General features: G+C 49.9%; 1 protein-coding gene across 3 annotated transcripts in view; it reads left to right on the forward strand.

Moving 5' to 3' along the window:
• Window positions 1-26,341, forward strand: part of CKAP5 (cytoskeleton associated protein 5) — a 1,593,334-nt gene extending 1,566,993 nt beyond the window's left edge. For all 3 annotated transcript variants that reach the window (XM_069623197.1, XM_069623199.1, XM_069623198.1), the window contains exon 44: window positions 25,655-26,341. In XM_069623197.1, the coding sequence (XP_069479298.1) occupies window positions 25,655-25,900 (246 nt within the window). In that variant the 3' untranslated portion in view covers window positions 25,901-26,341. The remainder of the gene's footprint in view (window positions 1-25,654) is intronic.
• The last annotated feature ends 308 nt before the right edge of the window (window positions 26,342-26,649 follow it).

The raw sequence follows: 26,649 nt of genomic DNA on the forward strand, positions 1-26,649 counted from the left end.
GAGCACGGCTATTGCCTTCCAGCGCCATGTGCCGTGGCAGTTCATCAGTATGGTGGCCACCTGGGCCACCCCCTCTGCTTTTTGCAAGCACTACTGTCTGGATGTCTCCTCTAGGTCGGACGCGGCTTTCGGGCAGGTGGTTCTGAGAAACCAGTTTGCTTAAGGAGTGTTAGGCAGAATCATACGCAGTACCCTTAGGGAACACTACATACAATTAAGACTACAAGTGATGGTACAATTTCACCTTTGGTACAAGCCTGTACTACACAGTAAAGTGGTAGCGATGGCTGAGCAGCCAGACCTATCTGATGAGCAAATGAGCAGTAATAGGGATTACACAAAGGACTACAATTACTGTGACTATCTGTTCACAAAACACTTCACTTCTATTAAATTAAAACCGCACTTCAAATACACTACACACAACCAATTCCCCTTGTGCAGAACAATTCAAAGTAAGTACCTTTAGATTTGACAGACCGGTGTTGTGAAACAAAGCATTTACCGGGGGTTATTACGCGATCACTTTTTAACAGTAATGTAGAGAGAGTAGACACCACTGTGCCACAGATCACAAAGTTTAAAAGTCTTAAAATCTTGCAGGGAGTTCAAAAAGGAATTAGTCAGCTATAGAAAAGTTCAGTTAGCCAGCCTAGGGCCAACCCAAGTGGTAAGTTGAGGCTTTAAGAGTCACCCCACACAGACCGTTGCGAGGGAGGCCAGGCGGACACAGTACCTTTAAAGCGGACAAGATGCTCCAGCGGGGGCAGTTGTTCCTGGCAGCGGGTGCAAGTCACTGCGTCTTCCTGAGGAAGAGATCTCGACGTGGACGAAAGCTGAAGGTCGTTGCACTGCCAGGGAAGAAACCAGCCGCGGAGTTCTCCGGTTAAAAGGTACTACCCTTTTATTCGTGGTAGTGGAGAAAACATGGTATCCCGGTTGCCGGGGTGCTTGGCACAGGCAAGGCGGCCACGAGGTGATCCGGGAAGGCGGAAAGGCGTGCAAACTGGTTATCCCCACCAGTCAAAGGAAGAAGACTCCCCGGGATGAAGATCTCCTCTGTCGTGGGGAAAAGTGGTGAGACGGTTCAGCAGGGCTCCACCGATGGTGTCGTCGTTGCAGGTTAGCTCAGCTTCTCACTCTTCGGATTCTTTGGTCCTGTGGTGACGTCTGAAGTCCCAGTCCCCAAAGCCCTGCTTTTATGCAGAAAACCCCCATTCATCAGTCCTAGCTGTCACTCAAACATGCTAAGTGGTGAGCCGGGCGGCTCACCACTGGGCCAATCACACAAGAGTGCGACTTGAGTTGCCGAGGCAACTCCGTCCAGAGTGCCTAAACCCCCTCCCACACCCCCTGTGGTACCCAGACAGAGTGGCACCACTTTTGGAGGCTTCTGTGGAGAAGCCCGCCAAAAAGTGGAACAAAGGGCTCGACTTGGGTTGGAGTCACAGAAGCTAACACAAACGCCATTTTGGAACAGAGTTTCGGCAAAAAATACCAACCGGTGAATTTATATTAATTTAATAAACCGGCGGTATGTTCGGGGTTATATTAAAAAGTGGTAGTCTCGAACAATGGGAAAATCCATAGGAATATATTTGCGGTTGAATATAAAAAGTAGTATCCACTGCCACCAGCCAAAACTCCGGTCGGGGGGTGGGGGGGACTGGGCAGTGCCCCCTCGAACAACAGACCCCGGGGCAATCGAATTGCCCCTACCAGTACGTCCACAATATGATGGTTTGTACTGGTTCTGTTCACAATTTAAGACTAGAAAGCCAATGGTGACTTTACATGCCCTGGGAGACAGAAGTCAGTCCCAGGGTATGGAGTCTATGTTTGGGGGTCGCTACGACACCCCTGGGTTACTGCACGGAGGGTGCTGTGTAACCCACATACCAAAAACACATGAAGCCCTATGAGGTAAAAGACCCCATAGCCCATAATACACATTACAAAGTCAAAGGAACACCTCAAATCATGTCTAAGAGTGGGAGGGAAAAGAGTCTCACTCTTAGCAGGAGAAAAAAATAAACCCCAAAAATCCAGCAAAGCTGCTGGGGGACTCACTAGGTTTGGGAAATTTGCCTATACAGAGGATTCTCCCTAACAAGGACGGCGAACAAGGAAACAAAACCTGGTTTGGCTTGAAAAGCAAACAACAAGAAAGACCTTTCCAACACGAAATGGCGAAAAACCACGCTAGGACCCACGATAAAAACGATATGGGGTAGCAGGTTTTATGTTCATGTCTGTCACCACAGCCATAACACTAACACGAGAATCCGTGTAAAAATGATAGTTGCCACTGCCACCAGCCATGTCGAGCCGGGAAGGGGGACACAAAGTGCCCCTTGAGTTACAGAAGAACAGGGGAAAGATATTCCCCTCCAGTACTCCATTGTAAGATGGCTTGTACTGGATCTGTATTTTAAAAGGACTAGTAAAGCCAATGGTGGCGTTGCATGTTTCTGGGTGACAGAAGTCCTCCTCAGAAATGGAGTTCACAAGGGAAGTCTAAAAGATAGCCCTGTGTCACTGCACTAAGGGTGCTGTGTGACACACAAGTAAAAAGATGATGCCTAAGGAGTTGGTGACACTCCATAGCCCTTGAGCACAAAAAATACAACACCCAAAAAATACACTGTAAGAGTGGGGAAAAGGCTCACACTCTTACCAGGTGGAAGAAGAAAAAGCCAGAAATCCAGCAAAGCTGCTGGGGGACTCACTGTTAGGGAGAATTCTCTGTAAAGGCTAATTTCCCAAACCTGGTGAGTCCCCTAGCTGCTTTGCTGGATTTTTGGTGTTTTTTTGTTTTTCTCCTGCTAAGAGTGAGACTCTTTTTCTCCCACTCTTAGGCATGATTTGAGAATGTTCTTTGACTTTGTAATGTGTTTTATGGGATATGGGGTCTTTTACTCCATAGGGCTTCTGTGTTTTTGGTATGTGTGTTACACAGCATCCTCAGTGCAGTAACACAGGGGTGTCATAGTGACCCCCAAACATAGACTCCATACTCTGGGACTGACGGTCTCCCAGGGCATGTAAAGTCACCATTGTCTTTACTAGTCTCAAATTGTGAACAGAACCAGTACAAACTATCATATTGTGGAAGTACAGGTAGGGGTAATTTGATTGCCCCTGGGTCTGTTTTCCAAGGGGGCACTATCCAGTCCCCCCTTGTCGAGTTTCTGGCTGGTGGCAGTGGATACCACGCAAAATATTCCCCCGGAATATTTCCTATGGGATTTTCCCATTCATTTTAAACGCACCTTTTTTTGGGGCTATGTTATAGATACCGCCGGGTTATTTATTTAATATTTATTCCCCGGTTGGGTCTTTTTGCCAGGACTCGGTTTTAAAATGGCGTTTGCGTTCGCCTCTGAAACCCTAACCCAAGTCGAGCCCTTTGTTCCACTTTTGGCGGACTTCTGCACATAAGCCTCCAAAAGTGGTGCCGCTCTGTCTGGGTCTACAGGATGTGTGTGAGGGGGGAATAGGCACCCTGGACTGAGTTGCCTTGGCAACTCAAGTCGCACTCTTGTGTGATTGGCCCAGCGGTGAGCTGCCCGGCTCACCACTTAGCATGTTTGATTGACAGCTAGGCTGATGAATGGGGGTTTTATGCATAAAAGCAGGGCTTTGGGGACTGGAACTTCAGAAGTCGCCACAAAACCTAAAGAATCCGAAGAGGGGAGAAGCTGAGCCACCTACAATGACGACACCACAGGTGGAGCCCTGCTGTACGAAACTCACCACTTTCCCGACAGAGAAGATCTTCTTATGATATGATATGGCATTTGTTACGTGCCTATACACAAGTGTTTCAAGGCGCGACGAGGCAGGGAGGGGGGAACAAGGGGAAGACAGACAACGATCCTACTAGGCCAGGTGTCATTCAGATCGCGCAAGTGCAGGGGTAGGGGGAAGGGAGAGGTGCATGGGGAGGGGGGGGGGGTGCAGTACAAGGTAAGTAGAATAAATAAATAAAAGGGCCAGCTGGTGGCAAGTGCAAGGTAAGTGCAGAACAAGTGCTGGGAAGGGGGGGCAGTAGGGATACAGAGAGTCCCGCAGTGCAGGGGTTGCCAGGGAGGCAGTGCAAGTGGAGAGTGGCTGGGCCCAGGACCGAGGTCGGTGAGAGTGGCCCAGTTGCAGATTCAGTGCAGTTTCAGCGAAGAATTAGCAGGGGAGTGGGAGAGAGAAAGCAGAAGCAAAGAGGAAGGTTTTGAGGTGCTTCCGGAACCGGAGATGGTTCTCCTCAAGTTTCAGGGGGGCAGGAAGGCTGTTCCAGAGGGAGGCCCCTGCCGCGGAGAGAGATCTACCCCCAGCTCGTTGCTTCGAGAAGCGGCTGACCCTGAGGGAGTTGGAGACGGATGAGCGAAGGGCTCGGGAAGGAAGATATTTAGGAAGAGAGAGTTGAAGGTATTTAGGCCCCAGGCCCCAGAAGGCCTTGTGGACAATGCAGAGGGTTTTGAACTTTATCCTCGCAGCCACTGGGAGCCAGTGTAGAGATTTCAGTCCTGGAGAGATACGGTCCCTGGACTTGAGGCCAAGGACAAGTCTCGCAGTTCTGTTCTGGATGAGTTGCAGAGGGCGGAGTGGAGGCAGGCAGATTAAGATAGAGGCTGTTACAATAGTCCAGCTTTGAGAGAACCAGGGCTCGGGAGACAGCGAGCTTCTGGGGAAAGGAGAAGAAGGGAAGAATACCTCTGAGGAGGTGCAGCTGGTAGTGTGACTTCTTAGAGATGTCAGATATGAGGAGAGAAGGAGAGTGTGGAGTCGAAGATAACCCAGAGGTTTTTTGCCTTGCAGGTAGGAGCAGGAAGAGGGCCAAGAGAGGCCGGCCAGAGAGCTGCAGGGAAGGAGGGAGTGGGTGTGCCGATGAGCAGAATCTCAGTCTTACTGGCATTAAGGCAGAGGTCATTGGCGGCACACCATTCCTGGATAGCAGACAGTCATTCAGAGATGAGGGAGGGAGAGGAGGATGCCGAGGGTAGCCTGAAAATGAGCTGGGTATCGTCCGCATAGCACTGAAAGTTGGGGCAGAGAGCAGCGATGCGGTGGGCAAGGAGTGCCAGATACTGGTTGAACAGCCAGGGGGAGAGATTAGTTCCCTGGGGGGCACCACAGGTGGAGAAAAAGATGTCAGAGAGGAAGGACACGAGTTGGACCTGGGAGGGTCGATTGGAGAGGAAAGAGGTCAGCCATGCCAGAGCCTGACCAGTGATACCCAGGTTATCACGGAGACGGTTGAGCAGGAGAGTCCAGGAGAGTCTTCTTCCCTTTGAGCTGGTGGGACCAACCAGTTCGCCTTTTTTCGCCTTCCTGGATCGTCTCGTGGTCGAATCGCCCGTGCCAAGCACCCCGGCGGCCGGATAGCATGCTTCACCACTACCGCGAATAAAAGGGTAGTACCTTTTAACCGGGAAACTCAGCGGCTGGTTTCTTCCCTGGCAGTGCAACAACCTCCCGCTTTCTTCCACGTCGAGATCTTCTCTTCCCCTGGACGAAGCCCCGACTTGCACCCGCTGCAAGGAACAACTGCCCCCGCTGGAGCTTTCTCACCATTTCAGGTACTGTGTCCTGCCTGGTCTCCCTTGCAACCGACTGTCCGAGGTGTCCCGTAAATCCTTGACTCTCTATCCTGGGGTGACCTCGGACCTGTTAACATTACCTTTCTAACTTGATCCAACCTCTTTTGACTTTTCTGCAAAGACTTTGAGTGCATTTCCACTGTGTGATCTTGGGCACATTCCGCCTTGCTCTCCAAGAGTGGGCCTGGCCTATGAACTTTTTGCTCTACAGTAGACCCTGCCTTTCTTGACTTGCTGTGGGTTCTTAAAAGTGTTGGTACTGTGTGATTTTCCTATTCTGTCTTTTCTCTCCCTTTTTAAATAATTATTGGAGTGCCATCTATGGTTACGGGCTCACCTCTGTTTTGCTAAATAAGTGATGTATTAACCTAGACTTGTCAAATAATTAATTAGGGAGGTGTATATATTTCTAGTGACTGTGTTTGAACTTGCTTGACACATTAGTGCCAGTGTATTTTTAAGAGTGTTTTTTTAAATAAATAATTATATACTTTTATACCCAAGCTCTGGTCGGTGTTTGCTTGTGCTACTGTATTTTAGGCCCTATTGTGTATACTCTATATACTGCCTAACTCTTCTTGAGAGAGGTCTGACTCCTCAGCCACAGCTACCAGGTAAATCTGGGTGGTGCAGACTGCTACCAATTGGGTTTACTGCTAACACCTGTAGTCTTAAACTTTTTTGCAGTGGTCCCTAAGGGAACTGCACAGGTTTCTGCCTAACACTCACTAGGTAAAGGAAATTAGCCATAAATGAGAATTCTCCCTAACAAGGAGGGTCTCCTCTCCAACCTTGGGCTACACTCAGTTGTAATCGCCCATACAGTATGGAGGAAAGGGGACAGGACATAAGTGATTAATAGTTACTCACCATAGTGACCAACATATTCTTAGTCCATAGTCCCCTTTCCTCCATACGTCCCACCATCCTCACCCCTACTAATACTGGTGTCATTAGGCAATGTTGCATATTGTCGACGCGTCAATGGGGACTGAGGAGTCAGGCGTGCGCATACTCATGCTCCCAAGGCTGCGCGCCTCTAAATTTAAAGGGAAGAAGATTTTTCTGCTGAAAAAGGTTGAGGGACGCCCATATGTATGGAGGAAAGGGGACTATGGAGTAACAGTATGTTTGTCAATACAGTGAGTAACTATTAATTTATCTCCCCAAATACTCTCCCCCTAGACCACTTCGCTCATCTGGCACCAACTCTGTCTGTAAAGCGTTTTGATAAACAGAGGGCAGGGGGTGCTCACTTTCCTCTTTGGGCTCCCTCCTTTGGAATGGCCTCCTGCTTCCCTCTGCGCCTTGAGCAGGATCTTCTCAAATTCTGGAAGCTCTTTAAGACGTTCCTCTTTTCCTTCTCAGCTCTGCTAATCCCACAGTTGCTGTATCGTTGTCCTTGGCCCTTATTCATTTCGGGGCCTTGACCTCCCACACCAATTCTTCCCAGCTCCTGTCTTTCACAGCACTTGCATCTGCGCACCCTCTGCTCTGGAGACTCGCACTTACTCCTCCCGCGGTCCAGGCCGTGTAGCCCTCAACATTCCTAGCACTTCGTCCAGGGCTCACCCACAAGCTCTGACTCCCCAGCACCTACCACCTTTCCCTCTTCCTTTCTGCACTTGCACGTTCTGAATACCCACAAGGCATAGTAGGTTCATCCCTCTCCTTCTCCCAATATTGTGTTGTAATGTATTTCCCTACCTCCCTGCCCTGTGGGCGCTAGGAAACAATATATTCTTATTGTATAAGCACCTAACAAGCAAACAATAGATAAGGCGCTTCCCTTCGGCCTGAAATCGGCCCGAAGCGTGTTTACAAAGTGCTTGGCTCCAGTGGCAGCGCATCTTCGTCTCGGGCATCCACGTCTACCTTTACCTGGACGATTGGCTTGTCTGTTCCCACTCGCATGCTGGTGAGCCAACAAGCGGCGAGGGCCGTGCGTCTGCTGATGGATCTGGGGTTTTCCATACATTCTCCAGCATGGGACCTGGCATTGATTCACATGCTCATGAATATTCCCCGTCAAGCTGGGAATCCTTCGTTAAAAAAAAAAAAGTTTCACTTTAAACCGTTTTTTTCTCCTCTAAACCAATCACTGTCCTCTGGATTATACTGCTCCCATCCATCGGCCGTCCTCTCCCTAAGCTCCACCCCTCGTAGCCATCTTCAGATATTTTCAGCATGCTATTTTTGTGCATTTTAGTTTTTTCCATTGAAAATTAACTAAATTTGACCGATTTGTCCTTCGACTGAAGGACAGCTACCCACAGAGAGGGGAATCAGCTGCCGGCAAAGATCTTCATCCACTGTGGATCGTCCATCGAAGTTTCGAGAAGTCTGGGCCTTGGGCCTACTTCACATCTTTCGAAAGTGTCCAAGGAGGAGAGCAGGAGCCTCTTCAAACTCTGTGCGAAGTGTGGATCAAGGAACGTATTCGTAGAAGATCGACATAAATGCTTATGCATTCGGACCACAATGAGGAGGGATGCGAGATGTGATGTGGTTTCTCAAAGAAAACCGAAAAAGATTGCTGCAGCTCAAATCGAGCAAGGATTCTGCCTCCGGCCAGAGTCCTGCCGCACCTAGGAATATCTGGTCCGAGGAGCAAACTCCCTCCGGGAGGAGGTCAAGATTCTTTGAGGACGCTCTGCCCGTGGGGGACCAAGAGAAGGCCAAGTCAGGCAGAACGCAATCACCATCAGCCTCCACGGTGAGGCTGCTGACGAAGGGGGCCTCTTCTAAGAGAAAGTCCCTGACCCCGTCCAAACTCTGTTCATTAGCAGATAAACCGATGAGAGAGTAATCTGGGTAGGACCCTTCAAAACTAAGACCGTTCAGCCTTCCAAGTCAACCGGTTCAACGACGGCCCGACAATGAGGGCCTCGACGACCACATCACCGGCGAAGTCAACGACGTCCACCACAATAGCATTTAAGGAGAGCGGGTATGTGAAGGTGGTGCCTACAACGACCACCTTGCGTTTGCTCTTACCCCTGATGCGTGATAAAACTGCGGATGCAGCAGCAAAGGCAGCCGGCACCCTGGGGATGTGGAAAGGCCCTGCGACTGCACCAACCCAGAAGCCTCCTGAGAAGAAAAGAGAAAGACAAGGCCCACCGATGGAACCTCTGCGGGTTGTCTCTTCACGTACTGCTCCAGAGAAACCGGTGCAGATTTATTGAAGCTTTGACGACGGCAACAATGATCTGCCGCATGACTACTATATGGACCATGAAGGCGGGGGGGGGGAACTCTGAGGGCGGTGAGCCTTCATCTACTGCGCGCAAGAGAAGGCGAGTCAGTCCGGACCCTACACCACTGGTTCCATTCACCCCTCAACAGAGGTATGCGTCGCTGGATATTCTGACGACTTTACACACACTGGTCATGGAGATCCAGAAGAGGCTGCCCCCAACACAGGGGCTTGCGCCTTCTCAGGACCCTCGGGAGCCTCCGAGGTTGAGCCTTCATCATCAGAAGAGAAAGTCTAAGGCAGGGGTGCTGGCCCTCAGTATCACCTGACCCCTCTGCCCCTACCACAATATCGGGACCTGACACCACCCGGCACTCCGCACACGGCTACAGGCACCGACGTGGAAGACTGTGCCAGCTGACTGGGAAACAGTGCACACGGATTAGCCCCATAGGGCTTCCCCCCGCCGGACGAAGTAGGATCCTTTCATTTCATGTTGTTCAGGGCCTCTGATCTTTTTCAGTTATTACCTAACGAACCAAAGAAAGAAGGGTTCCTGTACCAGTGGCGCAAGTCCAGAAAAAAGACCATGTCCTTTCATGAATGATCTCTGGGAGGAGGCCCTGGCGCTAATGAAGAACCACAGTACGGCCCCACCCAAGCGTGACAGACTGGAGAAAAAGTACTGGGTACCAGATTCAGCTCACATCTGCTTAAGATCTCGGCCGCAGCCAGGAAGCACTTGCCATAACCTTTTTTGTATCCATGGATCCTCCAGACCAGGAGGGGAAGAAGCTGGACGCAATGGACAAGAGAATCTAAAGCCTCCTCTGCCATCAAGGCCGCTAATGCCCTAGCCAGTTTATCCCGATATGACCGGGAACTATGGTACAAGCTGGGACCTAATCTGGACTTCCTGCCCGAGGACAAGAAGGTCGAGACACTGGCCCAGTTTCAGGAGGGAGAGGTGGCCTCGGACTACGCCACTAGAGTAGTGGTGGACATCACGGACACAGGATTCCGCCAGATGGTGAACGGTGTGTCCCTTCGTCGATAAGGGTGGTTCAAGGCAACAACGTTCCACCAGGATGTTCAAGCTAAGGTGCTGGATATGCCGTTTGTTAGGCAGAATCCTGTGCAGTGCCCTTAGGGACCACTACACACAAGACTACAAGTGGCAATAAAGGTTCACCTTTGGTACAAGCCTGTACTACACTGTTAAAGTGGTAGCAGTAGCGGAGCAGCCAGACGTATCTCAAGAGCAAATGAGCAGTAGTAGAGATTACACAAAGGACCACAGTTACTGTGACTCATGCAAACACTGACTCAAGGGTTTTGGTTGAAAAGTAAAAGTACATTTATTTCTAGACCATCTGTTTGCAAAACACTTCACTTCTATTAAATTAAGACCACACATAAAATGCACTACACACAAACAATTCTCTTTGTGCGGGACAACTCAGGGTAAGTACCTTATGATTTGACAGACCGGTGTTATAAAACAAAAGGCGTTACCGAGAATATATTTGCGATCACTTTTTGACAGTTCAGTCGTACTAAAGATACGCGTATCTGCGGGAGGAAATGTTACCGGAGTTAAACCACACTTAGCACCTGAGTTAACAAAAGAGAGTTGGGGACAAAAATCAAAGGCAATATTTTGTCACGGCAGACAGAATCAGAAAACACTTTCTGACAAGAAGATAAAAGTCAATAGGCCTGCGCCAGTGTCGAGTGGAACCGGGTTCCTGTTGTCGAGGATCACACAGTCGGTTCACGATTGAAGATTGCCAGGAGTACTTGGATATTGTCAAGAGAGGAAGCAAAAAGTTATGAGGGAAGGAAGACCAGGGCAAGCCTTGGATGAGGAGAAAAGGGGTTCACCCTAGTTCCTCGAAGCTTTACACAGTACCATATTGTTTGAAGAAGCTGTTGCTACAGCAGTTGTTTCTGGTAGTTTCCTGCAGACTCACGGTTCCTGGAGCTTCAGTCGTGGAGACAAGTAGGACGACGTCTGGAGTGATATGCACTACCCAGTGATGAGGCCTGCAGCAGCGACGGTGAATAAAAGGAGCGCTCCTTAAAACGGGAGAGGCTCTCCAGATGGCTATCCCGACCACTACAGCAGTGTGCAGCGATTTCGACCACGAAGAGGGGAAGTCTCAAAGACAACCCAGTGTTACTGCACGGAAGGTGGTGTGTAACACACATGAAAAGTCGGTCCTCCAGAGCCCACGATTACACAAACAGTAAAAATACACATGGCAAAATAAATGTAAGAGTGGGAAAAAGGCTCACACTCTTACCAAGTGGAAAAATAAACTCCAGAAAGCCAGCAAAGCTGCTGGGGGACTCACTAGGTGAGGGAAATTAGCCATAGAATGAGAATTCTCCCTAACACTGTTCGACAGTGAAAACCTTCTCTTCTGATCTCTAAATTTAATATAAGCCGACAGTTACTCACGGTTTGTTGCAGCAGAATATTAATGCTTAAGGGTGAATCCCACCAGATGTTCAGCTTCGTTGTGGAAGACGGGACTCGTTGCAACCGATGGCCTATGCCCTTCGAAAGCCCTCACAGGGAATAAAACGTGATGTAGATTCTGAAGCAAGAAGGTTATGTTGTCCAAATGTGGTAGTTGTCTAAATTTGATAAACTGGAGGTTGAAGTCCGAGGTGCAGATACTTGAGTGAGAACGCCAGGGAAACGTACAGAGTACTAAAGTGCTTCGTGAACTCTTGAATTCCAGGACTTGTTTACAAAGAATAAGTTTGAAGCAGAAAGGACTAGGAAGAGTAACAATGAGAGAAGCAGTACGAAGGAAAGCGAGGCTTGGAAAAGCCAAACAGAGCTTGAAGGAAGCAGGGCAGAGATAGAATAATCAGAGCAGATTTTGAATGAGGACGGCAAGCAGCACGCAGGAAAAAGGAACTGTCTCAGGCAGGAAACTGGATTACATTGTGTAATTGCTCAAAGATAGCAAAAAGGAATAGGAATTTTCACAGCAATATCCGTCGGCATGCAATTGTAGCTGCAGGAAGGAGAAACGTAGCAACACACCGCACGTAACTGACACCGGATTAAAGTAGTTGTCGGAAGAGCGTAAGGCGCCATTTTAGGAAACACTAGAACGCTCACTGGACATTTGAAATGGTATGTATCAACCGCCATCTTCATTGAAGTCGAATAGAATGGATGGCACTTTCTCCATTTACTCCATAAAGAGTGAGCTGTTTGTTTCTGAAAATCTTCGGCAAGGCCGTTGAGTCTTTGCAAGCCATAAAGACCGACAGAGACATTGTGCTACCTTGGAACACTGCAACAAATTTAGCAGTCCTTTTGTTTGTCCAGAGGATAGCCCGGCAGATCCTCCCAGGACTACCCCGTGCCGGCAACCTTCCCGCTCTGCCACTCAAGTATACAGGGGTCGCTCTCAGGCTTATGGCAGAGGGCAGAGTCTGCACCGTCCACAGGGCAGGGCCCCGACACCTAAGCTGGCCTGAACCAGCCGTGGCCACGGCCCCCACTTATGCACCCAAGTGGGAGACCGGCTGGCAAAGTTTGTCAGCGCGTGAAAGAAGATCACGAACGACAGATGGGTTCTGGACGCTCTCAAACAGGGGCACACCTTTGAGTTCCAATGCAGATGTCCTCTTATTCCACCAGTGCCTCGACGGGAACAACAAAGGCCCAAGCTTCTGCAAGAGGTGCGGGCCATGTTACAGAAGGGAGCGATGGAGCCCGTTCCCCAGGACCTCCGGTGTACCGGAGGATGCTCCAGATATTTTCTGCTTCTAAAGAAATCAGGGGTTGGAGGCCAATCCTGGAGCTGCGTTGGCTCAACAAGTACTTGAAGTCCCAGATGGTCACGTTATGACACATGCTCGGCCAGCTGGAGGAAGGTGATTTTTTGACGTGGGATTTGAAAGACTCCTACTTCCACATCCCCATTCACAAGTGGCACCGCAAATTCGTACGGTTTGTGATTCAGGGGTGGCATTACCAGTTCAAGCCCTCTTCCCTTCGGCCTGAAATCAGCTCGGAGGGTCTTTACAATGTGCTTGGCCCCATTGGCCGTGCATCTTTGTCTGCAGGGTATCCACGTATTCCCTTATCTGGACGATTAGCTAGTTGGATCCCGCTCCTACGCTCTGGTGAGCAAGCACACCTCGAAGACCGTACGTCTACTGACGGAGTTTGGGTTCTCTATAAACTATCTAAAGTCCTGCTTGATGACATCTCCGAACATGCTGTTTCTGGGTGCCCGGCTCAACACAGTGCGTTTGGCATCCCCCTCAGAGGAGAGGGTGGTGGCCATGCAGGGGAAAGTACAGAGCTTGTCATTGGCGCGAACGGCCACAATGCAGGCCATCAAGTTTCTGCTGGGCATGTCCTCCTGCATCAGCCTAGTCAGCCTCTGCAGACTACAGATGAGGCCTCTCCACGAGTTCCTGGATGCGAGATGGTTGCAAGTATTGGGGTCCTTTGTAGACAAGATCACCCTCAGTGAGCAGTTCCGTCAGGCGATAGTGGTGGGGTGTACAGCCGCTTCTCATCCAGGAAACTGTTTCAAGTTCCACCTTACCAGGAGACAGTCACCACAGATGCCTCTCTAGAAGGTTGTTGAGCCCACACTGGGCAGTTGCCTGCTAGAGGCTTTTGGCAGCCGGAATACAAGGGCCTTCACATCAGCGTCCTGGAACTTCGGGATGTATTCTGGGCCCTCAAGTATTTTCTACCGTAGTTCTGGGTCAAGGTAGTTAGTATCTTCACGGACAAAACCATCCTGTTCTACACCCGGAACCCAGGAGGGACCTGCTTGCTATCCCTCTCCAATGAGGCCCAGAATCTGTGACACCTGAGCCATTCGTTAGGACATGTTCCTCGTCCCTTATCACTTGGTGGGTGTCAGCATCGTTGACTCGCTCAGCAGGGAGCTGCGTTCTTGACACGAGTCAAAGCTTCGCCAGAACCAGGTGGACCTTCTGTTTGACAAATGGGTCCAGTCCCATATCTGTCTCTTTGCGACGGTGGCGAACTCCAAGTGCCAGAAGCCGGCCAGCAGGTTCCCTCAGCCTAGGAGTATAGGGGCCGCGTTCTCGTTCCCATGGCCAGGACTGTTACTGTACGCTGTTCCTCCATTTCCACTCCTGCTACGTGTGATCAACACACTCGGACAGTGCACTGCAGGATGGTACTCGTCGCCTCGGCGTGGTCGTGACGAATCAAATACCCAGACCTGCTGCATCTGTCAGGCCATCAGGGTGCTGCTGCTCCCGGACCTTCTCACCAGAGAGGGAGGGGCCATTCTGCACCACGACCCGGAGTTGCTGAACTTAAAGGCATGGCTCGTGCATCCCTAGTTTGGAGGTTATGCTTTACCTGAAGAACGTAAGGACATTCTGCCCAGGACCTTGTCAACGTTTAGGTTCTACGGCCATAAGTGGAAGCGCTTCTCTGTGTGGTGCCAAGCTCAGAAGATTACCCCTCGAAATGTCATAGCCCGCAGCTTCTACCATACTTGCTTACCTTGGCCAGGCTCACTCCTCTATCAAGGTGCATCTAGACGCCATATCCTGTTACATCATGTCTCTGGGTAGGCCTTTTTATGGTCACGCAGACTTGTCAAGGAGTTCCTCAAGGGGCTCTTTAGGACTTTTCTGCCGGTGAAGGCTACTGCCCCGGCTTGGGAGCTCAATGTAGTCCTGACTAAGCTCCTGGGGGTGCCCTTTCAGCCTATGCAGGAAGCCCAGTTCAAGTTTCTCTTCGGAAAGAGAGCCTTCCTCATGGCTATCACCTCAACCAGGTGGGTCGGGGAGATCCAGGCCCTGTCTTGCAAGCAGACATACTTGTCTTTCCATGCTTCAAGGGTGGTACTGCGTACAGACCCCATCTTTATGCCGAAGTTACTGTAGGAATTCCACCTCAACAAACCTTTGGTGTTATCGGTCTTCTTCCCAAATCCATTGTTGCCAGCCGAGAGGGCCTTGCATTTGCTGGACATTGCTCATGCCTTGAAGTTCTACGTGGCACGTACAAAGAATTTTCGGAAGACTTCTCAGTTGGTTATCAACTTTGTACCAGTGAATCACGGAAGGGCCTTGTCGAAGGCTTCCATCTCCAGGTAGCTCTGCAGTTGTTTCATGCACTGTAATTGACTGGCTAGCAGGCCACCTCCAGGTTGGTCGAGACCCCACTCCACCAGAGCCAATGCAGCAACGATAGTATTTCTTTCTGGTGTTACCCTCCTAGACGTCTGCAGGACTGCTACGTGGCGGTCCACGCACACCTTTGCGGGGTTCTACTGTGTCGACAGCAATGCTGTTTAGTGCTTCTGTTGAGCCTTGCCACCGCCTGTGGTTGTGTATATGTACTGCTGTGTAATCGTTATTCATGAGCATGCGAATCCATGACTGACCCCATGCTGGAGAAGGTTTGTTACTTAGCTGTAACTATTGTTCGAGGGGATTGGGTCCTCCGACATATTCCATATCTATGACAGCTAATGTCCACAGCTGTGCTGCTTCGGAAAATTTTCTATGTTGATGCGCCATCCCCGAGGACCTCCTCCGACAGCCGACGTCACCCGATGTGATAAGTAGGACGCACGACGCCCGTAGCCTCCGTTCCGTTTTTTCCGCGAACGTGTTTGCTTCATGAATCTCGGTACACCTCGGCTCTTTGGAGTTTGTTGTATTCTTCTCAGTTCTTTGTACCTGTTTGTTTTTTGTGGAAACCTGTTTGTGACGATGTCTACCTCGTCTTCGCGTACGGGCTTCAAGAAATGCGGGTACTGTGGGTCCTAGATGTCAGTAGGTAGGGTGTCTAAGCCCAGGAAGTCGAGGTCTGCGGGGCTTTCGACGGATGATTCAAGAGGCGACTCTGTGTCATCGTCGGAGGTCCATTGGGTCTCCTTCCAGGAGTCGGTCTCGCCACTCCTTCGAGGCATTCCCGGAAGCACCAGCATCGGTCGCCTTCCCCGTCGTCTTCCAAGGACTCCGCCCGTCGGCGGGTCGCTAATCCCACCAAGCATGCGACCCTGGAGGAATGCGCTTCCTTCGGGAAGATGATGTTGGTGATTCTTGAATCGCAGGGCACCGGTCCGTCCGCGCCTCCAAGTGGGGTCAGTCCTGATTGGTCGAGAGACACCGCTCGCATGCCTTCGGGCTCGGTGGTCGGCACGGTTCGCGGGAGAGGTCCCGCTCGGACAAGGGTAACCGTTCTCACCATGCCCGTTCCAGGTCTAGGTCCTCGATGCGCTCGAGACCACGTGATCCTGTGCCGTCTTCGAGGAAGACGTTGACGCCTGTGGCGCCGAGGTCGTCGTCGACCTCTCTCGAGGCTCTGCTTCCAAGGGGGTCGTCGGCGCCTAGGTCGTCGAAGGACACGCTCGGAGCTCTGGCTTCAAGGCCTGCCGATGCTGGAGACGCTGCGGCTGATGTCGACGCCGATTCGCTCGGCGCCCTCAACGCCTTTTGAGGCGGTGGTGTCGGAGGGGCCCTGTGGCACAGGGGTAGCCCCTAGAAAGGCTCTGGCTAAGGTCAGGCATAGCTTTGGTCCCCAGGTGTCTTCCTCTCACCGCCTGGAGTACATTTCAGAGGGTCATGAGGGCTTTGATGAGGGCTTGGTTCCGGTTACGGTGCCAGATGAGCTTCTCTCGGGCCATAGCCAATATGATGACCTGAGGCAGTCACTTCATGATGCCAGTGGACTGGACACCTCTCCGTAGGTGGAGTTTTGTAGGCCAGAACCTGGCACTCATGCCGATTCTTCGTACCGGCGCCTGATGTCTCGGGTCACCGAGTACTTGTGATGGTCGGCTCCCCCGGGGAGTTTGTTCAGGATGATCTCACGGATATCCTCGATCTTGGTCCCCCCACTGACCCGGTACTGCCGTTTCATATGGCTCTGCAGAGAAGGGCGGCGGCTTGGACTGCTCCGGAGAGTCTCCCGGCAGTGGGCAAGTCTTTGTCGCGAAAATACCGTCCAGCCAGTAGTGACCCCTGCTACTTGTCCAGGCACCCCACTCCGGAGAGTTTGGTGGTGCAGGCGGCTACGGCCCTGGCAAAGCAGGCGTCCTATCCTACCATCCCTCCGGATAGGAGCGACAAACGTTTTGATGGCTTGGCGAAGGAAGTGTTTTCTTCAGGGGGTATGGTGCTTCAGGCGGCCAACTCTGCATGTCTCTTGTTTCACACACACTCTGTGGAACTGTGTTGCATTAGCGGCTGAACATATTCCCTAAGGGGTCGAACGGGATGGTTTCTTTGCTATGGTTCAGGGTGGCAAGGATGCCATGTGTGAGGCCGTTCAGTGGGGTTTGGACATGGCAGATTGTGTCAGCCGGTCCATGGCGGCGAGCACCGTAATACGCAGGTTTGCATGGTTGCGGAAGTCGGGGTTCGCTCCTGATGTGCAGTCCCGGCTCCTCAACATGCCCTTTGAGGGTGAACATCTTTTTGGCAGCAAGGCTGACGAGAGCCTTGAGAGGTTGCAGACCTCCAAAGCTGCAGCAAAGTCGTTGGGCGCCGCAGTTCGACAACCTCCGCCTTTTCGTCCTAGGGGACAACAATGGAGGGGAGGTTCCTTTCGCTATTACTCGTCCTTCAGTAAAGCGAGAGGAGCTGTCGGTCAAAGAGGCCACCGTAAGAGTACCAGAGGTGGAAAACAGGGTACTCGAGGTGCCAAGGCCGCTCGGGCAGTTGCCTCTTTGCCCTCAGGCAACGCCGCAGCCGCTACCACTCAGTCATGAGGCCAGGTCCCATGGTTCGCCGGTTGGGGGAAGGCTGGTGCAGCATCTTGTAGAGTGGCGTGCCATTACTTCAGATGTGTGGGTTCTGGAGATCATAACCCACGGTTACTATCTTCCCTTTCGGCAGAGGCCTCGCGACAATCCACCTGGGAACCTCTTTGAAGAGTCCGGATCCGCTCATTGCGCAGGAAATTCAAGCCCTGCTGGAGAAAGGCGCCATAGAACTGGTGCCTGTAGTGGAGAGGAACAAGGGATGGTATTCCCCTTATTTTTTGATTTCGAAGAAAGACGGTTGATTGAGACCCATCATGGACTTGCACGGTTTGAACAAACCCCTCTGGAAGGACAAGTTCAAGATGGTTACTCAAGTCCTCCAGGCCCTTCACCTTCAGGACTGGTTGGTGTTTCTCGACCTCAAGGACGACTACTTCCATGTGCCGATCCATCCCAAGCACAAGAAGTACCTGAGGTTCGCGGTTGGCGACTCGCACTTTCAGTTTCGGGTCCTGCCGTTCAGATTGACCTCCGCCCGAGGGTTTTCACCAAGCTCATGGTGGTGGTGGCAGCGCATCTCAGGAAAGGGGGATTCACGTCTACCCCTACCTGGACGATTGGTTGATCAGGGGGAGCTCTCCCAAGCAAGTCCTGGATCATCTGTCCGTCACCTGCCACTCCCTTCACAAGCTGGGCTTCTCCCTCAATTTAAAGAAGTCCCATTTGACGCCAACACAGCGGCTCCAGTACATCGGAGCAGTGCTCGACACATCCCTGGGGCTGTGTTTTCCTCCCCATGCGAGGGCTCTTCACATTCAGCAGATGGTGCACTAGTTTCAACTTGCCCAGACTCTCCCAGCGTCCGAGTTCCTGAGACTGCTCGGCCTCATGGCATCCTGCATTCTTCTGGTGCCAGAGGCCAGGTTGCGAATGAGCTCTTTGCAATGGGCACTCAAGCTCCAGTGGTCTCAGTCCTCCAGCAGGATGTCGGACCCTGTTCAGGTGCCGCCCTCGGTCACCCAGGACCTTCTGTGTTGGGCCGTCGAAGGCAATCTGATGAAGGGGGCCCCATTTTGGCTGCCCTGGCCGGAGGTGACGATCGTGACGGACGCATCCCTCATGGGATGGGGAGCTCATGCCAATGAGTTGACAATCAGCGGTCGTTGGTCTCCGTCGGAGTCCAGACTCCATATCAATCTGTTGGAGCTGAGGGCCGTCAGGTTAGCCCTGAAGGTTTTTCTGCCGACTGTGCGAGGAAAGAGTGTCCTGATTCTAACGGACAACACGGTGGCCATGCACTACCTCAACAAAAAGGGGGAGTGGGGGACAGGGTCACTTCCTCTGTGCAGGGAGGCGATGCAGCTAGAGTTCTGGGCCATCCAGCAGGAAGTTTCGATCTCGGCTGTTCATCTTGCCAGAGACGACACCGAGATGGCGGACGCTCTGAGCAGGCAGAGCACGATCTCTCACGAGAGGGAGCTGGCTCAGGAGATTCTCCTGGAGATCTTCGCCCTTTGGGGGACCCCTCAAGTGGATCTCTTCGCCTCCAGTGTCAACCAGAAGTGCGAGAGGTTCTGCCCGTGGGAATTTCCTCCAAAAGGAGCCTTAGGAGACGCGTTTGTGGTAGAGTGGTCATTACCGCTGCTGTACACGTTTCCTCCAGTCCCCGTCATCCCGCAAGTACTGCGGAGGTTCGGTTCCCGAATGATGCTCATTGCTCCGGCGTTGGCCCGGAGGACGTGGTACCCGGACCTTCTCGACTTGTCCATCTGCCCTCCACGTCGTCTGCTCTCACGGGAGGGGGGGTCAGGTCCCTCAACCTTCACGCTTGGCTTCTGAAAGGTTGAGTTATAAGGATTGGGACCTCCCTGAAGACGTGTTGCTCTCGGCCAGACGGCCGGCAACAAAGTCTCTGTGTCGTTAGCGTAAATTCTGCGACTGGTGCAGATTTAAGAATGTCAATCCTTTTGAATGCGACATTCCCATGGTTCTGTCTTTTTTGCTTTCTTTGGCCCACAGGGGCTTGCAAGTGGGGACCATTAAAGGTTACCTGACGGCGCTGTCCATATTTAAGCGCTCGTCCGAAGAATGTTCCTATTTTAAGATTCCTGTAATTTCTCAGTTTTTGAAAAGGCTCGCTAATGTGTTTCCTCCGTCACCTTTTCTGGTGCCGGGTTGGGATTTGAATCTTGTTCTTAAGTTTCTTATGGGTGCTCCGTTTGAGGCTTTGCATTCTTGCCCTTTGAGACTGTTAACTCTGAAAACTGTGTTTTTGGTTGCGGTTACTTCCGCTCGCAGAGTGAGTGAGTTACAGGCACTTTCAGTTAAGCCACCCTTGACTGTGTTTCATAAAGACAGGGTTGTCCTTCGAGTTCGTCCTTCCTTTCTTCCGAAGGTGGTTTCGGAATTTCATTTGAGCCAGAAGGTGGTTCTTCCGGCATTCTATCCTCCTCCACATCCTGGTAAGGAAGAGGAGAGGCTCCATAGGATTGATCCTAGGAGAGCGTTGAGCTTTTATATTTCGCGCATGTCCCGGGTCAGAGTAGAAGATCAACTTTTCATTGGTTACGCTGGAAAGTGTTTGGGACAAGCTGTGACAAAACAGACTGTCTCGTTGGATTATTTTAGCTCTCTCCGAGTGTTAACGCTTGGCGGGTAAGGACCCTCCCGCTGGCTTGCGGGCCCATTCTACCGGGGGAGTGGCTACTGCCCTGCAGAGGGGTGTTCCTATTCGTCACATCTGTGATGCAGCCGCCTGGGCTTCGGTACATACTTTTGTTCGTCACTACTCCCTCGAGTCCATCCGAGGGCAGGATCTAGCTTTTGGCAAGGCAGTCCTTTATTCCGCAATTTGATTGGGCATGCTAAATTTGTGTTGTAAATTCTTTTCCCACCTCCTTGCTTGGTACTGCTTTGGGAGTCTGTCACAGATATGGAATACGTCGGAGGACCCAATCCCCTCGAAGAACAAGTTACTCTCTTACCTGGTAACGTTCTTTCGATGGGATGGTCCGACGACTTATTCCATATCGCTCCCTCCCTACCTTCCCCGCTGCAGAATTTCTTATGCGATTTGCAGCTTGCGTTCCGCAAGGCCTTGTGTGTCAGACTGGCAGAAAACTGGTGTGTCACGTTCTGGGGGAAAAAACTACAACTGAGGCTACGGGCATCGTGCGTCCTACTTATCACATCGGGTGACGTCGGCCGTCGGAGGAGGTCCTCGGGGACGGTGCATCGACGCAGACACCGAAAATATTCCAAAGCAGCACAGCTGTGGACATTACCTTTCATAGATATGGAATACGTCGTCGGACCATCCCATCGAAATAACGTTACCAGGTTAGAGAGTAACTTGTTCTTCTTCAGCATTGGTCTGCCATGAATTCACGTGCAAAACATCCCTCCTTCCCCTCTGTGGCTCCTCTTGGTTCATACTGCCACTTTACGTGCTTACCAAATATGAAGATGGCCACCAGGGGTGGAGATTAGGGAGAGGACCGTCATTTGACAGGGGCAGTATGACCCAGAGGAACGTGATTGGTTTAGTGGAGAAATACAGTTTTAAAATGAAAGTGAAACTTTTTTTTCCGTTTACTGAGGATTCCCAGCCTGACAACTGGGAACATTCATGAACAGGTGAATCCATGCCAGACCCATGCTGGAGAATTTGGCCCGGCGGAAGACGTAATTGTGCCTTTTGAACAGATTCCTGGGCAATACACAATGGAGGACAGAGTGTCATGATCTGCTCTCGCAAGACTGGGGCCTAGTCCTTCACATGGGCATGCGCATGCTCAACCTGCATGCCTTACTACTGAAAGGTTAAGGTATAGGGTTTGTGATCTCCCTTAAGACCTTATAAGGTGCTGCTTTCGGCCGTGAGGCTGGCAAATGAGTATTTGTATGACACTTTAGGAAGGGCATCCCAATGGGAATTGTGAAAAAGCATGCCTGTTCAGGTGTGTGCTTGAAGATTGACAGTACTGGTAAACATCCTTTGACCATCCTGACCTGTAAACTTTGCCTGGAAAAATGCAACAAGACCGAAAAGACCTTTTAAGTCTTGCACAAGAAAGGCTAAACCCCTTCAGCTCTGCGGCAGCTGTAAAATGTCTTCAATTGTCAGTGGTACAGTGCCTTTTCCTCCAACCCCTTCATGCTGCCGCTTTGGGCCCTTAATTTGGTGTTCACCCTTCTAATGGGAGCACTCTTTGAGCCATTGCATTCTTGCCCGCTCAGGCTCCTCGCATGGAAAACTGCTTTCCTAGTAGAAATCACATCACATTGGGTGTGTGTTTCAAACCCTGTCATGTAAACCACCTTTCATGGTCTTCTTACGAGACAGTCACACTCGCAATATGCATCTCCTTTATCTAAGGTGGTCTCGATGACACCTCATGCAAAACATCTGCTTACCGGTCTTCTACCCTTTGCCTCATCCTTCTAAGGAGGCGGAAAGGCTACAAAGACTCGACCCTATAAGGGCTTTGAGTTTTGTTAGGCAGAATCCTGTGCAGTGCCCTTAGGGACCACTACACACAATTAAGACTACTGGTGGCAATACACGTTTTACCTTTGGTACAAGCCTGTACTACTATGTCAGAGTGGTAGCAGTGGCTGAGTAGCCAGGCTTATCTCAAGAGTATATGAGCAGTAGCAAAGATTACACAAAGGGACCACAATTATTGTGACTCAAGCAAACACTGACTCAAGGTTTCAGGTAGAAAAATATAAGTCCATTTATTTTTTAAACCATTTGTTATAAACCCAACACTTCTATTGAACTTAAACACAAACCACACATCAAATATACTACAACTAACCAATTCACTTTGTAAAGTATGTCTCAAGGTAAGTACCCTGTGTTTGAATGAACCGGTGTTACAAACAAAACACGTTACTGCAAATACAATTGCGATCACTTTTTCACATTTCGGTCTACTAATTAAACGCGTATCAGTGACATGAAATGCTACCGGGGCAAAAACACACTTGGCACCTGAGATACCAAGAGGGAGTTGGAGGCAAAAATCACAGGCAATATTTTGGTTAGGCAGACCGAATCGAGAACACTCAGAGACAGACTTTCAAGAGTCAAAGGGCCGGAGCCAGGGTCAAGTGACACCGGGGGCCTGTTGCCAAAGATCACACAGTCAAACAGTTCAAGATTCAACGTAGCCAAGAGTACTTCGATATTGTCAATGTTCGGAAGCAAATGTTATAAGAAGGAGGGAAGACAAGGGCAAGCCTTGGAGATGAAGAAAAGGGGTTCACCCAGTTTCCTCAAGCAGAACACAGTACCTTATTCCAACGGTGCAGCTGGTGCCCTGGCAGTTGTTCCTGTTGGTTTCCCGCGGACCCACGATTCCTGGAGCTTCGTTGTGAAGGATGATGTCTGAAGGGGGTCGGCACCACACAGGGATGAAGCCGGCAGCAGCGACAATGAATAAAAGGTGCACTCCCTAAAAACAGCAGAGGCTCTTCAAATGGCTATCCGGACCACTACAGCAGTGTGCAGCGATTTCGACCAAGGAAGAGGATCCTCTGGCTGTGGAAGATGAGCTGGTTATCCCCACCAGGCTCAAGGGAAGAAGACTCCGGACTGGATCTTCTTAGTCGTCGAAGGGTAGATAGCTCAGGACTACAGCAGGGCTTCACCGGGACAGGGTAGATGCAGTAGTCGTTCTCTCTGCTTCTCTTCGGTTCCTTGTAGTTCCAGTGGTGACTCTCTGACTTCCTTTTATGCGCAAAACCCCCATTCACAAAGCCTGGCTGTCAATCACCCAGCAGGGGGGTTGTCCAGCCTGGACAACCACCTCAGCCAATCATGGCATAGTGCGACTTGGGTTTCCTAGAATACCCTGTGCAGGGGGTGACTACACCCCTCCCTCTCATTCAGCCCACCTAGACACCCAGGCACCTGGTGGATGGCTTCTGAGCAGAAGCCCACCAAAATACAGTCAACAAAGAAGGCGAAGCTAAAGTAAAACACAAGCACTTTAACAAAAAGAAATGGCGAATAAACCCAACCAGAGCCAAAAGAAAGACAATTTGGTCAAGCGGGTTTATGTTCGAGGCTAATATAATAGCCAAGAACAATACCACGTTTATCTAATATAATCGCGGTAGAAAAGTTAGGGTAGATACCACTGCCACCAGCCAAGTCTAAATGTTAAAGCAAAACAATGCTCTAGGAGGTACAGATAAAAAGGGATACGGATTAACCCTTTGCAGTACTCCATGGAAGATGGGGTGTACTAGTCTGTGGTAGATTGACTAAAGTTAATGGCAACTTTACCCTTTTCTGGGGAACTGTAGTCGGCCTCAGAAATGGAGTCGGAGGAAGTCTCAAAGACAACCCTGTGCCACGGCACTGAAGGTGCTGTGTGACACACAACAGAAGGGGGCTACTGAAGTGGTGTACTCAGAGTCCAAAATCACAAAAACAGAAAAACACACATGGCAAAACACAGGTAAGAGTGGGGAAAAGTTCACACTCTTACCAAGTGGGAAAAAATAAACTCCAGAAGTCCAGCAAAGCTGCTGGGGGACTCACTAGGTAAGGGAAATTAGCCGTAATAAGAATTCTCCCTAACAAGTTTCTACATGACCAGATCTTAAAGTATTCGTTCTGAAGATTTGTCAAGGAGTGGCCCTTGACAAATCTTCAAAAAACTGGCCCTAAGACAAGCAGGCGTGTGACAAAGCAGGCCATATCCAGATGTATTGTGTTGTGCGTATCTGAATGCTACTTTATGGCAGGAAAGAACATTCCTGAGAGCTTAAAAGCACAATCAACTAGAGTGCACTCAAAAGAGGAATTCCAGCTCAAGGCATCAGTCGAGCAGGAACGTGGGCTTTCATCCATACTTTGGTGAAACATTGCCTGGATACTGCCAAGTAAGGGCAGCTGTTTCGATGGATCAGTCATAAACCGATCCAAATGTGCCAAAAGGAGCTCGCTCCTCCAGCAAGTCAGTACTGCTGTGGGAGTCCATTTAATAAGATGAGGAATCTTTGGGAGGATGCAATCCATTAGACCAAATTACTTGCCTCTGGTAATGTTCTTCCTGATCAATGTTTCTCTCATGGATTCCTCATTCCCCTCCTGCCCTATGCCGCAATCTGAGAGCTACATCCTGCTTAGCTTTCTATTCCCGCAAAGTGTACCTCCAATAATTTGTAATCCCCAATGCAGCAGAGCAGGTGAGGTGGGGGGGGGGGGGAGACATGAAAAAACTGAGGCTACAGGGTGCAGTAAGAGCCATTTGCGCCAACGTCACGTCCGGCCTCAAAAGTACAGTACTGTGGGACCTCTGCGCCAATGCCGCACACTACCTCCTGCGGTCAGTTTCTGAGATCGGCCTCTGGAAGAAATATCGACGATGGGGAATCTGTGGTAGGAACATCCAGAAAGAGCATTACTGGATGTGAGTAATTATTTTTATTTTTCTTGCCAACAAACAATGGAAGTGACATTTGTACATTTGCAAAGGCTGGCATGTTGGGGCTATGCCATCACGGCTGTGTGGTTATGAATTAATTTGTTTATGTAACAAATTAATTTGATTTGTTTTTCATACGGTTTGTGGTCCATCTAAATCCCTTACATAAAAGTGCAGAATTTAATTAATATGTGGGACAAATGATTTGATTACTTATGCTTTAGTTAGAGTAGTAGTTAACACCCTATAGGAACATGGGAACACTTCTGTCCGAAAATGTGGTATATGTGAGACCTTTAGAGATGCATGTCCTTTGTGGTGTGGTACTTTTTCTTAAAATGACAGCTAGGAAGGTTGGAGAATTGGGACCTCAAAGAACTAGACCTTCAGTGGGAGCATAGCTGTGGAACCTCTTTTAGTTAAATTGTCTCTTTACTCGCTAACTTGTATTCTCTGCCTGTAATCCTTGGTATCCATCTCCATGTCCTTGTAATTGTACTCTTTAATATTCGATTCTCCTAATTGTATGAATATTGTTGTACTTTCTATTCCCCCTTGTTTTACAGTGCTCCATGTCTTGCCTGCTCTGTCATTTATTAATTCAAATGCACACAGTAAGTGCATAAAAAATGTAATCTTTCAAAGTGTCTCCATTTCTTACCCTTGCAGGAAGAACGACCACCTCTAACTTCACTACTATCAAAAACATCTGTGCCTTCAGTTGCTTCATCCACCGACATGCTTCAAAGTAAACTTTCACAGCTCCGTGAATCGAGGGATCCATATCAACACTTGGATCTGGACTCTAACCAGACACTTTCCACTGGCATTACCATGACCACTACTTCCTCTAACGCAGCAAACATTGATGAACTGAAAAAGAGACTGGAAAAAATCAAAAGCAGCCGCAAGTGAATCCCTTGTGGTCGTTAACTGGCTGCTCAGTTTGCTCATGTACTCCAGTAGCAACCTCCATAGTTTTGGCCCCATCTGCCAGCTGTAAACTGGTTTATGTAGAAAGCTGTGGTTTCGGCAAGAAGTCAGATTTATTGTGGCACAAGTATATGTAAATAGTATCCTTATCTATGAACGGTCTCAGAGAGGCCGTCCTTGTATGTTCATGTACAGACTATGAAATCTGTCCTTCGCTCTTTTTAAATCTTGTGTTTTGTTTTTAAAGCATTGTAAATTATTTTTTCATTGTTCTTATTTGTTTGGAGCCGTTTGTTGTTTCTGCAAGTTTTTTTAATTTTGAGGTGTCTTGTAACCTTAGACCTGTTGATTCTCTTTGGAATCAAATGGCATGAAAAAACTAATTTAAGTGTCTTTTTGTAAATAAAGTTTGCGTTAACATGAGTCGAACAGCAAGACTACAATAATGTGTCGTGTGTGCAGTTTTAGCACAGTTTAAATATGTGGTCTCAGGCATGTAAGGCTTCACACTTGCAGAATAGGAGAGCTCTGCCCTACACATATTCAGTGTCGTACTAAGACTTCCTCAACCCCAGCAGTGATCCATGCACAGCCTGTTGCAAAATTGTAGCAACAATTTCTTATACCTCTGGATGTCTAATTCCCTTCCCGCTGTCATGATCCGCCGATCACGCCCCTTTTGGACTACATGGTCCATGATGCGCCGCAGGGTTTACCCCGCAGTCCTACCA

The sequence above is a fragment of the Ambystoma mexicanum genome, chromosome 11 (genome assembly GCF_040938575.1).
Source record: "Ambystoma mexicanum isolate Mex_15411 chromosome 11, UKY_AmexF1_1, whole genome shotgun sequence".
NCBI lineage: Eukaryota > Metazoa > Chordata > Amphibia > Caudata > Ambystomatidae > Ambystoma > Ambystoma mexicanum.